The sequence below is a fragment of the Panulirus ornatus genome, chromosome 64 (genome assembly GCF_036320965.1).
Source record: "Panulirus ornatus isolate Po-2019 chromosome 64, ASM3632096v1, whole genome shotgun sequence".
Taxonomy (NCBI): Eukaryota; Metazoa; Arthropoda; class Malacostraca; order Decapoda; family Palinuridae; genus Panulirus; species Panulirus ornatus.
This window is the reverse complement of record NC_092287.1, coordinates 20,593,942-20,607,512: the sequence shown is the minus strand read 5'-3', so window position 1 is coordinate 20,607,512 and position 13,571 is coordinate 20,593,942. Positions and strand designations below refer to the sequence as shown.

General features: G+C 43.7%; 1 protein-coding gene across 12 annotated transcripts in view; it reads right to left on the bottom strand.

Moving 5' to 3' along the window:
- LOC139746178 (putative neural-cadherin 2) overlaps nt 1–13,571 on the bottom strand; it is a 760,037-nt gene that overhangs the window by 388,944 nt on the left and 357,522 nt on the right. For all 12 annotated transcript variants that reach the window (XR_011712090.1, XR_011712087.1, XR_011712091.1 and 9 more), the window contains exon 6: nt 581–696. Coding sequence is in view for 8 of the 12 variants with exons in the window: in XM_071657094.1 (XP_071513195.1) it covers nt 581–696 (116 nt within the window). In the remaining 4 variants the exon portion in view is untranslated. The remainder of the gene's footprint in view (nt 1–580; nt 697–13,571) is intronic.

Below are 13,571 nucleotides of genomic sequence, written 5' to 3'. Positions count from 1 at the left end.
GTTGAACGCCCCACGTCTGAAGGTGAAGCACCAGACATTAAATTCTTACAAACTGTCCACCAGCTTCAGTTCTCCCAGCGAGCCTTCCCACCATGACGAAAATTTCAGTTCTGACACACTTCTGGACCAGGAATATTCTCATCTGCTCCTGCTGGCTTGCCAAGACGTCAAACGTCGACCCTACCTGCTAGTATACCCCCTATCCACGAACCTGATCTACTCTGACCTCACTACTCCGGAGCCTAGTGGTCCCATCGCCTGAACTAGATCCTCCTCCTCTCTAATCTACCCTTCTGGCCTCCTTCGGGAGAACCTTGACGATCTCTTCACCTGAACACCATAGAATCTGGCCCATTCCTGACTCCCGTTGCCGACCCCTACGCTGGCCATGGTCAGGCCAAAGCAACATACAGAGGGAGGGAGGGAAGGAGAACCTTACCTTGCGTGGAGCTCGTAGTCTAGCGGGGCGCGGCCAGAGTGACCATGGCCCACTTACAACGGCCAGTGTCAGGCCACAGCAACACCTGGAAGGAAGGAAGGAGAGGAGAGGGAGGGAAGGTATGGGAAGGGTGAGGCTTACCTTAGCATGGAGCTCGTAGTCTAGCGGGGCGGCCAGGGTGATGAGACCCGAGTGCTGGTCGATGGTGAAGAGGCCGTCCCTGTTGCCCGCTCTGATGCTGTACCTCACCCCGACTCCTGAAGAAGGAGGAGGAGGAACACATATACACACTGGGTCTTAGTTTGTCAGATGTTGATTACAGTGTTGATGATGGTAATGACGGACGTGAAGATGATTCTACACCGAGAGACTACAAGAGTAATAACGTTGTATAAAGCACCACAACAAATGGATGAAAGTATTTCTGTAACCGTGACATACATCGCTATTATGGAAAGTTCTGTATAATCTAAATTGAAGGAGGAGGAACAAGTGTAACTCTCACTTGTTGCAAAGGGGGAGGGTTAAGAAAAATGAGCTTCACTTCAATTAATGCTGTCAAAAAGCGAGAGGATAAGGGGCGTACTGATGGGAGGCTAAAGCCGTTCACCCAAGCCAGGTATAAGAGAGGAAGGAATAACAAAGGAGAAACGGAGAAACTTGGAAAAATGAGTGTGTACAAATCAGGAAATACTCCAGAAACTTTTTCCATGTATCATTCATGAGTAGATTGTCAGTTTAAGAGCAGCTAATTAGGTTTCGAGATTGAGAGGGAAGAGTTGAAGAAGATGATGTAGAAACTTGAGTTAAGAGTTGAGGGACAGATCTAAAAGTTTTTTTGGTTTTCCCTTTTCCCAGTGGAAGACATTATGGCCCAGCACCAGTTCTCGATGGAATGAGGAAGAAGTCTTCGAAAGCAGTGAAAGTTCATGAAAATACGTTAAAAGACTGATCAAGGCCTACCATAAAAGGCCCATTGGTCTTCATGAAGCCATGTAAAATGGTAAAAGGATGACAAAGAGCCAAGGAACTGGAAAAAGACAAATGTTAGCCCTTTCTTTAAGAAAGGAGACAGGGAAATTGGGCTGAACTAAAGAGCAATGCCTCTGATGAGTGTGGTTTGTATAATACTGCAAAAGATAACCAGAAAGCAAATGAACGGGGAACGAACTGCAAAGCTGAAACTAACCAAAAGAGGAAAAAACAAAAGACAAAACATGGATTCAGAGACTATAGCGATCATGCATAACAAGCCTCTTAATACTTGTAAGTGAGGGAAAGACGATTGGATTACGTGTCTATGGACAGCCACAGAGTATCTGACACCATACCACATCGGACGCTCGTCAAGAATTTGGAACTTCAGGCAGAATCTTCTATCCTTTGATGGAAAGAAAATGACCACGGTGGAAGGGAAATAAAGGATGCATGTCAGAAGAACTTTTACAAAACAGGTGAAGAACATTACTGGTATTCTGGAGTGTTCAACCCTAGGGCTATTAGTTCTTCTTGATGTATGTAAATTACTTGACAGAAAGGCTGGACTCACTCCTGAATATATTTTCAGATGATGCCGAGGTAACGAGGAAAGAAATGAGCGAAAAGGGGGATTTGCAAGAGTGAAAGAACTGACACAAAACTGTATAAAAGTCTGTCATACGTGGCTGAAGAAATCCATCCCACGTAACTGGAAAGGAACAAGAAGAGGGCAAAATGAAAGAAGGCCTTAGCACGATTATTATGTAGCAGCTAATGAGCTGGAGGAACCAGTGTGTGAGAGGGACTTGAGAGTCGACCTTACATCATAGAACATTCATCTTTTCTCGTCGTCTTTTCTACCCTCCTGCCTCTCTCTCTCTGCATCTGCTCCTGGCCTCGGGCGGCCCGCGGCTATGCATTACCTCACTTTCACTGTTTCGTTTCTCACCTGCAGTTTCTTCATCCACAAGACGCCTTACTTTTGCCAAGATTTAATATTCTCTGAAACCAGAGGAACAGTTTCAACTTCTGTGTGTGTGTGTGTGTGTGTGTGTGTGTGTGTGTGTGTGTGTGTGTGTGCTAGCTCGCTTCTACAGTCGTTTGTTGCATGTATTTGTCTTCAGGTCTGCTACATCTCCAGCCATATGTCTTCACTTGTCTGTCAAGCTGACCTATATTTCTCTATCTCAGTGACAAGCCTTCGATTACCTGCCTAACGTGTGTGTGTGTGTGTGTGTGTGTGTGTGTGTGTGTGTGTGTGTGTGTCTCGATCTATTTCGCTATCTCGGAGTAGCCAATATTTTCTTTAACCGTCAGGTGTGTATTTTTGTGATGTATGTGAATTTATCTTCATTCTTTTATAGGATAGATGTTCATTTCTCTTTTGACGAGTATTATTCTCTCTCTCTCTCTCTTCTTCTCTCTCTCTCTCTCTCTCTCTCTCTCTCTCTCTCTCTCTCTCTCTCTCTCTCTCTCTCTCTCTCTCTCTTCTCTTATCTTTTTTACTCTTATTTTCATATACAGATGTCCTGCTTTCTCTCTGTCATTCTACACTTGTCTGGCACTTCGCCTTTCCAGCTGTTTTTGTATTCCGTTTCCATTTCAGTTCCCCTAACCCAAAAGGACATAAGAGAACTTTGAAATAACTTGGCGTTCCTTCGTCCACCTATTCTAAATGTTGCCATTTTCCATCTCCTCTGAAACCAGAGGAACAGTATGAACGAAAATAGACTCAAGGTAGAATTTCTATACTACGCCCATGGTGTAATTTATGAAACCTTCGAGGAATTCTGCCTAGAGCAAGCCAAGCAACCTACTCTCTCTCTCTCTCTCTCTCTCTCTCTCTCTCTCTCTCTCTCTCTCTCTCTCTCTCTCTCTCTCTCTCTTTCTCTCATCCTCTCTCTCTCTCTTTCCCTCCTCCCGTCAAGTGTTACGTGTGGAAGACGTAATGTCTCACCAGCACCGAACCCAACATACCCCCATAGTCTCTCGTTGAATTGCGACACATTGCCCCTCAACCCAATGCGCTCAAAGGACTTTGCGTAATCTTTATTTGACACTGCAAGTTCCATAGACCTTAAGTACTTAGCTACTGTTTAGAACTCCTCTATCGCTCAATGCCTCACCTTAAGTACTTCGCTAATATCTAGAGCTCCTCTATCGCTCAATGACTCATAACCTTTCCAAGAATCGTCATCTACAGCAACCTATAGAATACGAGGCCTCCATGGCTCTCAGCTTCGTTTTCATTACGAAAGCTTTCCAAGTTTAAGTCAGCCATAGTGAACTCATCAACATAGCTATCAGCAGCGCTAGGGCGCGAAGCTACCTCATTCCCTGGATTACACATATGCTCAGAGCTCTTAGGCTATGGTGGACTTCCGATGAATCGTCTTCTCCTCCACCTCCGCGACTCTCACCTGTGCCATCCAACAGAGCACAAATTGCGACACTTGTGCTTCCTCTTCGTCTTCTTCACGACTCATGCTGTGATGGATGCATCTGCTCCATGGAAATACGTCCACAATGCTGCCATTTGTGTCAGCACTGACTTCACAACATCTCTACAGGGGATATTCAGAGCAGGACTGCCATCAGCATCGTCTTAATTGACTAACCAGAACGTATCCAATGAACATCACCATCATCATCCCCCTTCCTCCAAACTTGTCTCAAACCTTACCCACCTCATTGGGCTCAAGGTTCTTTAGTCCACTGAATTCATTACCTTCGTCATGGACAAAATACACAGGGTTGTTCAGCCTACCAAGCTCATCGGTGTCACACTGGACGATAAAGCTAAGGTCGAAGGAACAAGTCACAATCATCCAATCTTCCAGTTCTCGTGTCTATTATAGTCTTCGTCAACTCGAGACGCCAAGACTCCCTTCGTCTGACTATAAAAAAAACATCCACATTTACCTCCATTCTTCCCAACCCTCACCTATGCCTCCATGCATAGTGTTTCCTTAACATCCAACACACAACAGGAGTAAGGAGCAAAGGTGCAGAAAAAGGGACGTGCATGCAAATGCAAACCTCTGTCCCCTTTACACCACCTATTGAGAGGCGATGTAGGCCCATTGTCCTTCTTAAACTCTCCCCAAACCATCATCTTGAACACATCCATAACACATTCGCTCGTCCTTGCCACCGTCATCTCTATGCCCGAGCCCCCCAGCCGAGCTCTTGAAGGCTCCTGTGAAAATCTAACCCCATCCCAATTACCGCGAACACCAACAGTGGTCGGTAGACTGGCTCACTAATGTTGCTTGGGGAAGAATATTAATTGGCTCGTCACGTCTCCCGTTCTTATAGTCCTGTCGTTTTTGTTCTTTATATATATATATATATATATATATATATATATATATATATATATATATATATATATATATATATATATATATATTGGAAAGGAGCACAATTTTGCGCGTGATCAAGATATTCATGAGTCCATTTTCCCCGTAGACTCATAGGAATATATATATATATATATATATATATATATATATATATATATATATATATATATATATATATATATATATGTGTGTGTGTGTGTGTGTGTGTGTGTGTGTGTGTGTGTGTGCGTGTGTATTTCTGGCCCTTGGCTACATATAATTCAATAGAGTGTTGATCATTTCCTTACATATTCGTTTTCTATGATGTTCTTATTTTTTCTTGTGGTCAAGCACTGGCCTAGCCATCACAGAACTCTACATTTCTCCCTCTTCCTCTTCCTTCTTTTCTTCCCGTCTATCTTTGTGCCCTGTCTTACCCCGTCCTTGTGGCCAGTCCTGCATGGTGCTGTTGCGAAACACCCCCAGAGGGTGAGAGAGAGCAGTGATGCGTATGTATCTAAGGAATAAAACCAAACCAGACCAAAGCTCTGGTTCGTATTTGTAACATCCCCAACAACACCAACTTTACTAAAAGGGTAATTTCTGTGAAATAATATCCTCCTCTCTCCCTCCAGGCTGTTTCCGCCTGTCTACAGCTTCAGGGATTTTGTCTTTGAATCGGAATGCTGCTACGTTCAGCACAAATGAAAGAGCTGGTTTAATGCACGTTTGAGTTTGAAATTCGGTTGAAATTGTCATTGGAAGAAACCTGCATAATTTTTTCCGGTAATGTCTCCGGGGGTCGTATGCCAATTGCCACGGTGGTAATTGATGTAAGATAATGTTATATACATTATGCTAACACATGTACTTATAAAAGTGATAATCTTATTCATTTTTGGAATAGGGTCGTATACTTGAACGTTACCAGGGTATGGGAATCATCGCTCGTTAGTCTCGGGTCCTTCGTTACTCATTCACTTAAGTGCCACAGAAAAAAAAACTCGTTAATCCTCAGCGAAAACACTCGTTAATCTTCAGCCATTTTTTTGTGTGTAAAATAGCTGAGAAGGCAAGGATCAACGAATGCCTTTATTAAGGCCATCTCATTTACGCTATACATGCATATACCCAAGCCTAAGCCAGGTACCTAAGCCATCGATCAATACCCATAAGAGAAGATGAACAGCTGGGATTGACTGTGGTCCAATTGCCGCAACCCAGATTGGAATCTATGCTCAACTCTTTCACCAAAAGGTAAATAAGAGTGGAGGGGGGGGAGAGAGAGTCGTGCTCAAGGGGCCGTCCTGTTGCGTGGATAGGGTCAACACCTGGACCCAAGTGTGTTGAGAGAGGACTTGCCAACAACAGAGGGAAGACTCAAGCCAAACGAACGGCTTGAGGTAAGTAAATAGAGGAAGATTTCTGGGGGGGGTTTTGTTGTGCGAGTTATAATGTTATGGAAGGAGAAAAACAAGAGGAGCTCCGTGGTGGAGAGGTTAGCGTTCTTGACCGTGACGCATTCACAGGCCGACCAGGGGGTAGTCAAAACATAGGTTCGAGTCCTGGATGTGGCGGTCGGTCCACGGTCAACCCAGCTGTTCATCCTTGCCTAGGATTTGGTCGATAAATTGGGCACCTGGCTTACGTTATGATATTATATATATATATATATATATATATATATATATATATATATAATATATATATATTGTAAAGGATCACAATTTTGCGCGTGATCAAGATATTCCTGAGTCCACGGGGAAATTGAAACACGATAAGTTTCCAAGTGCACTTTCGTGTAATAATCACATCATCAGGGGAGGCACAAGAGAGAAATATAAGTCTCGTCTCTTCGATGTATATCAACTGACTTATATTTCTCTCTTGTGTCTCCCCTGATGATGTGATTATTACACGAAAGTGCACTTGGGAACTTGTGTTTCATTTTTCCCGTGGGCTCATAGGAATATATATATATATATATATATCGTTACTAAGATGGCCTTGATTAGGGCATTCGGTTTCCCTTTGCCGTAAAAGTTAACATAAAAAGTTGATACAATCAGAGCCAAGTCTCAAAGGACGTTTAATAAGTTTCTTTTTTTCGTGAAACTATAAAAATCCACTTCAGGAAAGTAGAAACTAATCCTCACTGGAAAGAATAAGCCATATTCCCACTGGGCTCCGTCTCCTGCACCAACTTAAAGGATACTTATTCATTTATTTTGCTTTGTCGCTGTCTCCCGCGTTAGCGAGGTAGCGCAAGGAAACAGACGAAAGAACGGCCCAACCCGCCCACCTTAATCCCCTATCCCCAACTTAAAGGAAGTGATCATTAACTCGGGGTAGGTTTGCCCACCTCCCTCGCTCCCACCCTTTCTTAGTCACCCGTTTTATACGACGGGAAGGAGTTTAACGTGGGCTGGCGGCACTCTTTCGCCTCCCTCTCCCCTGGGATGATTATGCCTTACGAGCTTAAAGGAGGGAACTCTAATGAACACGAGCCTTCAACTACACACCTGGGCTGACCTGTGTGTGTCTCCCCTCCTTTTGACGTGATGCCTGGCGTCTTGGGAGACCCCGGAGCCTTAATAAGAGAGCTGACACGTCACATTCATAAGGTTTCCAGTCACATTCATTAGGTTTCCAGTCACATTCATTAGGTTTCAGTTACGTTCATTAGGTTTCCAGTCACGTTCATTAGGTTCCAGTCACATTCCTTAGGTTCCTCTCCCCCCCACACCTCGCTTGGGGGAAATGGAGTCTAGCTTCTATTGTGGGGTTTTCTTAAATTCCGTTATGTGATCGTCTTTTTTTTTGGTCTTGATTCTCTTTTTCTTTTTCCAGTTTTATATTGACATGATGAGCGAAATGGACCAAAATGTCATCCATCGTTTCAGACAGGTCTACACAAGAGGAACGCCAAGCACACACACACACACACACACACACACACACACACACACACACACACGAGCCTCCGTGGTTGTGTTGGTTAGCGTCACTGACCATGAATCAGCCAGGAGCCAGATTCACAAAGGTTCGAATCCTGGATACATATATATGGCAGTCGGCCAACACCGAACCCATGGTTTGTTTCCTCTCCTCGGGGCTGGTCGATTAATGCTTACCTGAGCTCATCTTGGCCCTGGGACCACTTGATCTACGTAAATCACTGGCCATGAGGACATGACATATATATCTGCAGATGCCAAGGTCATCAGGGAAGTCAAGAAAAAGGAGGATTACTGTGGCTGGCGATGGGAACCAATACAAACTGTATGGTTTTGGTGAAACCCAAGCTACAGCTGAATGATTACGAGGGACCACAGTGAAAGAGAGCTTTGGTATGAACATATGCCGGAAGGATATGTGCAGTAGGTATCTCTGTGTGTGTGAGAGGGACTTGGGCGTCGACAAAGTGCCAAACGTGTCTCCAGCTACCCACCCTGAGAGAACTGTAAAGGGAGTAAAACTGGCAGTTGGCAAATATTTGAAGTGCTGTCTAATACATGAACAAGGAAATATTCAGGATAGGTTTCGCTCTGTTTATAGGGCCAAAACTAGAATATGCTCTTCATGTTTGGTCACTACACGGAAAGAAGGAGAAAGAATAAATAAAGGAGGTTTAGAGGAGCACAATAAATATAAAACAAGAATTAAAACAGCTGAATAACAGTGGGAAATCAGAGGCCATATATTTGTCCACCATAGAAGAGATAAGGGTAAAGATGACTTGGTCAGAACTTCAATGTTTTCAGCACATTAACATCCAAAAGTCTCTCTTTCGCGCGCCTATCAATTAACACGTAATCCAATAACGCTCTCTGGCCATCTCTCCTACTTACATACGTATACTTATGTATATCTCGCTTTTTAAACCAGGTATTCCCAATCACCAGTTCTTTTTCAGCACATAAATCTACAAGCTCTTCACCATCAAGAAAGTTTTAAGAAAACGTATGATAAAGTATCTTTATGAGAAAAGATTACTCTACTACCAGAGGAGACATCGCTGGGTCTTTCATCTATAACTCCCATCTTAATAATGTCGTAATCAGACAAGTCGAAGCCAGCCCCTAGCATCTTTCTTGACTGCCTCTTCACCTAAGCACTCCAGCAATTCATCAGTTCTTTCCAGCAGTCTTCCATCTGAGTACACACTAAGATGTCCTTCAACATGCATCGACCTCAACACTGCAGGTGTACCCTCTCAAGTGCATTCCCTCAGTCCTGCAAAGGATCACTTCTACTATCCTACACTCCCAACACTCCTTCAACCGTCCACCGGAACACTCTTACCTCAGTCCACCTCCTGAACACTCCAACTGCCCTTCCTCAACCCTCTACCCATACCCATGCTCTCTCTCTCTCTCTCTCTCTCTCTCTATTCCCCATCTGAACACTTCGACTGTTCTCTCTCCGCTCGAGCACTCCAACTGTCCAGCCTCTTTCTCTCTCTCTCTCTCTCCTCCTACTGCAACATTCCATCATTCCTCAGCTACCCTCTATCTTAAATCTCCCTCTCGGTTAACCTTCTTCTCCCCCCTTTTACCTCCATCTCCTCTCGTTTCTCTTCCTCCTTCACCTTAACACGCGAACGTCTTCACCCGTATACCAACACCATCATCAAATACATTGTGAAAGACACTACGTATGGACAGTGATTTTCCGCTTCCATTCCTTCCTACGCATCCTCCACTATTATAATCTTGTCTCTAAAGGTGTCTTCCCCCACCACCTTCCCTCATAATATACACCAATGCAACTCGGGACTAATGACCACCTACTCTCCCAGCCTTCTTTCCTGGTCTTTGTCTCTGTCCCGCCTTCATATCTGTCTGGCTGGCTGCCCCTCTGCCAAACTTTATACCTTCTGGCTTGCTGATGTTGCCTCGCTTTATCATGCTCTCTTGCTCTCTCTCTCTCTGTTTGTACACAAACACACACACACACACACAGAGGGCAAAGGGGTAAAGATCTTCAGAAACCTCGAAGCATTATATTGAAATGAAAAATAAAAGTCTCTGGATCTTGACCAATAAGAAATTGGATAAAAATAAGGCCTACGGTAACACAGTAATATTCATACTTATCGTCATTTTTTTAATCGATGAAATATATGAATTTTCTTGATACACGACTCTTTGACTTTCACAATAAATAAATCGTCATCGCAATATATATATGATATGATAATCCCATCGTATTTTCCCGGAACCCTAAGCTCCCGCTTAAGCCAGTCTAAAAACCTCTATCCCCCTTAAAGCGACGCAACCAACACAAACACAAGGCGATGCTCTTTTTATTCCAAAGCGACGCAACCAACACAAACACAAGGCGATGCTCTTTTTATTCCAAAGCGACGCAACCAACCCAAACACAAGGCGATGCTCTTTTATTTCAAAGCGACGCAACCAACACAAACACAAGGCGATGCTCTTTTTATTCCAAAGCGACGCAACCAACACAAACACAAGGCGATGCTCTTTTTATTCCAAAGCGACACAACCAACACAAACACAAGGCGATGCTCTTTTTATTCCAAAGCGACACAACCAACACAAACACAAGGCGATGCTCTTTTTATTCCAAGGCGACGCAAACAACACAAACACAAGGCGATGCTCTTTTTATTCGAATCGAAACGAAAAGTCAGGCAGGCAGCAATCACTCGACGTAGTTACCTCGTTTAAGGCTTGCGACAGTATGATAAAAATAAAAGTTCGTAAAACTTTCACTCGGCCACAGTAACTGCCTAAGACAAGGCAGGAGGTACTGTTGGGTAAGTCACGTAATTACATTACCTCACCACCACCACCACCCACATATTCCACCCACGTCGTGAGCATAATTACGTTACCTCCACTACCCACATATTCCACCCACGTCGTGAGCATAATTTCAACGAGGGATACGCTAAGGTCTGCAGGTCGCGCGCCTCTGGTTGATTAAGCTTTGGATACGGCTACACGACCCTGGAGTACGAGGGTATGAGCTGTGGGTGTGATGGTGATGACTTGGAGTCTTACCCTTAAGAGTCGTCGTGTTCTAGGGTCGTACCGTCTAGCTCAAGGGTCGTGCCGTCTTCTCTCAAGGGTCGTGCCGTCTTGCTCAAGGGTCGTACCGTCTTGCTCAAGGGTCGTGCCGTCTTGCTCAAAGGGTCGTACCGTCTAGCTCAAGGGTCGTGCCGTCTTGTTCAAGGGTCGTACAGTCTTCTCAAGGGTCGTACCATCTTGATCAAGGGTCGTACCATCTTGATCAAGGGTCGTACCGTCTAGCTCAAAGGTCGTACCGTCTAGTTCAAGGGTCGTACCATCTTACTCAAGGTCGTACCATCTTAATCAAGAGTCGTACCATCTTACTCAAGGGGTCGAGAACTTGAATTGAGCAATGGGAAATAAAAACCCAAGAAAAGAATTGAGTTCATAAAGCAAATTCAGGGTGTTAGAATAAAAGAAAAGAAAATACAAACTCACTATCCTGTTCAAAAAGATGAAGGAGATGAAATATCTTCTCACAGTACCACGAAGGACCGACCACTACGGTAGAGTAAATAAAGCAGAACAGAAAAAAAAGAAAAGAGAAAGGTTTTAAAACACCCATCACCAGCTTGGCTGGTGGAAGTGTAAACTAATATTGTTAAAAAAGATATACAGAGGATATCCAGTCGTACACAACGAACCAAATTCATTTAAGTGCTTTACTGAGTGAGACGAATATAACAAAATTTTCGCTGAATTATAGGTGTATAACGTGATGCCAACGTTCCTCATACAATCTGTATCAATGTATAAGTAAGATGTGAGATAAAGTTGAGTGTTATGTTAAAAAGACTCGTTCATAATGACTACATTGCTCAGAAACTCCAAAGGTGACGGAAGTGTGAGTCACCAAAAGCCACCAGAACAGAAAACTAATACAAACTTGGTAACTTGGTTAGCAAACCATCAAATTCAAATCCATTGACGCTTTTTAAAGCAATCAAGAAACACAAAATTTTACCATGAAGATCTTGCTAACCTTCGTTTCCAATGTAGAATTTTGCCTTGAGTGTGAACGAATGGGGCCTTTGTTGTCTTTTCCTAGCGCTACCTCGCACACATGAGGGGGGAGGGGGTTGTTATTCCATGTGTGGCGAGGTGGCGATGGGAATGAATAAAAGCAGACAGTGTGAATTGTGTGCATGGGTATATATGTATATGTCTGAGTGTGTATATATATGTGCGTACATTGAGATGTATGGGTATGTATATTTGCGTGTGGGGACGTATATGTATATACATGTGTATGGGGGTGGGTTGGGCCATTTCTTTCGTCTGTTTCCTTGTGCTACCTCGCAAACGCGGGAGACAGCGACAAAGCAAAATAAATAAATAAGATTTGGAAGCCTAGTCCATATTTTGCCCTGCTAATCTTGGATACGTAAATCCTTTCATGAAACTTCTATCTCCAGGACATGAGATGAGAAGGGATAGGAACCAACGACTCGAAGAGGGTACAGACGAACACGCACCAAAATGCAACAATTTCGACACTAGAACCAGTGTGTCTGTGGCGCTTAGCGCTTCCACACCGTGACGCATTCACAGGCCACTCAACTTTGAGCGCAGAGGTTCGAATCATGGTAGTTGGCCCACAGTCAATCCAGCTGTTCATCTACCCCTAGAGGTAGGTTCTGATAAAATGGGCACTTTGCACTTCGTCAGCAAATAAGAAGATTCTGGTTCTGTCCAATTTCTACAACGGATGCATACGTAATTGATCAAATCACCACCTCAAACTCCAAATCACCACCTCAAACTCCAAATCACCACCTCAAACTCCAAATCACCACCTCAAAACTCCCATCGTACCTGCAGCACAAAGAAGTACGCATACCAACCATCAACAGCTTACCATATACCGACAACGATCGAGGATCAATCCAACCTAACCACCAGAGCATGACACAAACTAACACAGGGTGGAAACCTAAACACTGTCTATTCGACAACAATCGAATGGCGAAAAATAAAAGACTAACAGTAGTGCCTTGTGAATCCTTCTCTCAACGGCAAAAGAGACCTAAAAGAATGCACAGAAAAATGGAGACAGCAGAAGCGCTCCAAATATGCATCAGACATGGACCCACAGGGAATCTAAAGAGCACCATTATAAAACGAGACAGGTTCTCTTCTCTTCTCTTCTCAATGCTTTCTAGAAGTCCCAAGCTCAACCAACAAAGGACAAAAAACATGAGAAGATACAAAGGAGAGATTGGAAATAACTTAGAAGAAATGAAAAAAAACATGAGAAGATACAAAGGAGAGATTGGAAATAACTTAGGAAAAATGAAAAAAAACATGAGAAGATACAAAGAGAGATTGGAAATAACTTAGGAGAAATGAAAAAAAAAAAGAGAGAGTCACCTGCAGAAGGAGAGAACATTGCATACAGGAACGAAATCTTAAAATTGGTGACTTCATGTATGAGCGAAGTTAAAATATGTGACACCATGTCCCGCCTCTCAAGTAACACTGGCACTTTAAAGAACAGATGATGCCAGGAATACATTACAACCAACACAGTCAGTTTCCTGGTGGACGCAACCACTGACACAGACCGAGCTGAGGACACACGTCACAATCCTCCTGGTCTGTACGGGTAACCATCCTCACAACGCCCTCTGTGGTAAAACAAAGGTGGGCACTCAGACCTCAGGGAATAACTGAGTGTTGATCATGAAAACATTCCTCTGTCCTCACACGGGTTTCCCCCCAGGCATGTCAGACTGAATCTTGCTTGCTAAAACTTTCTTTTATGAG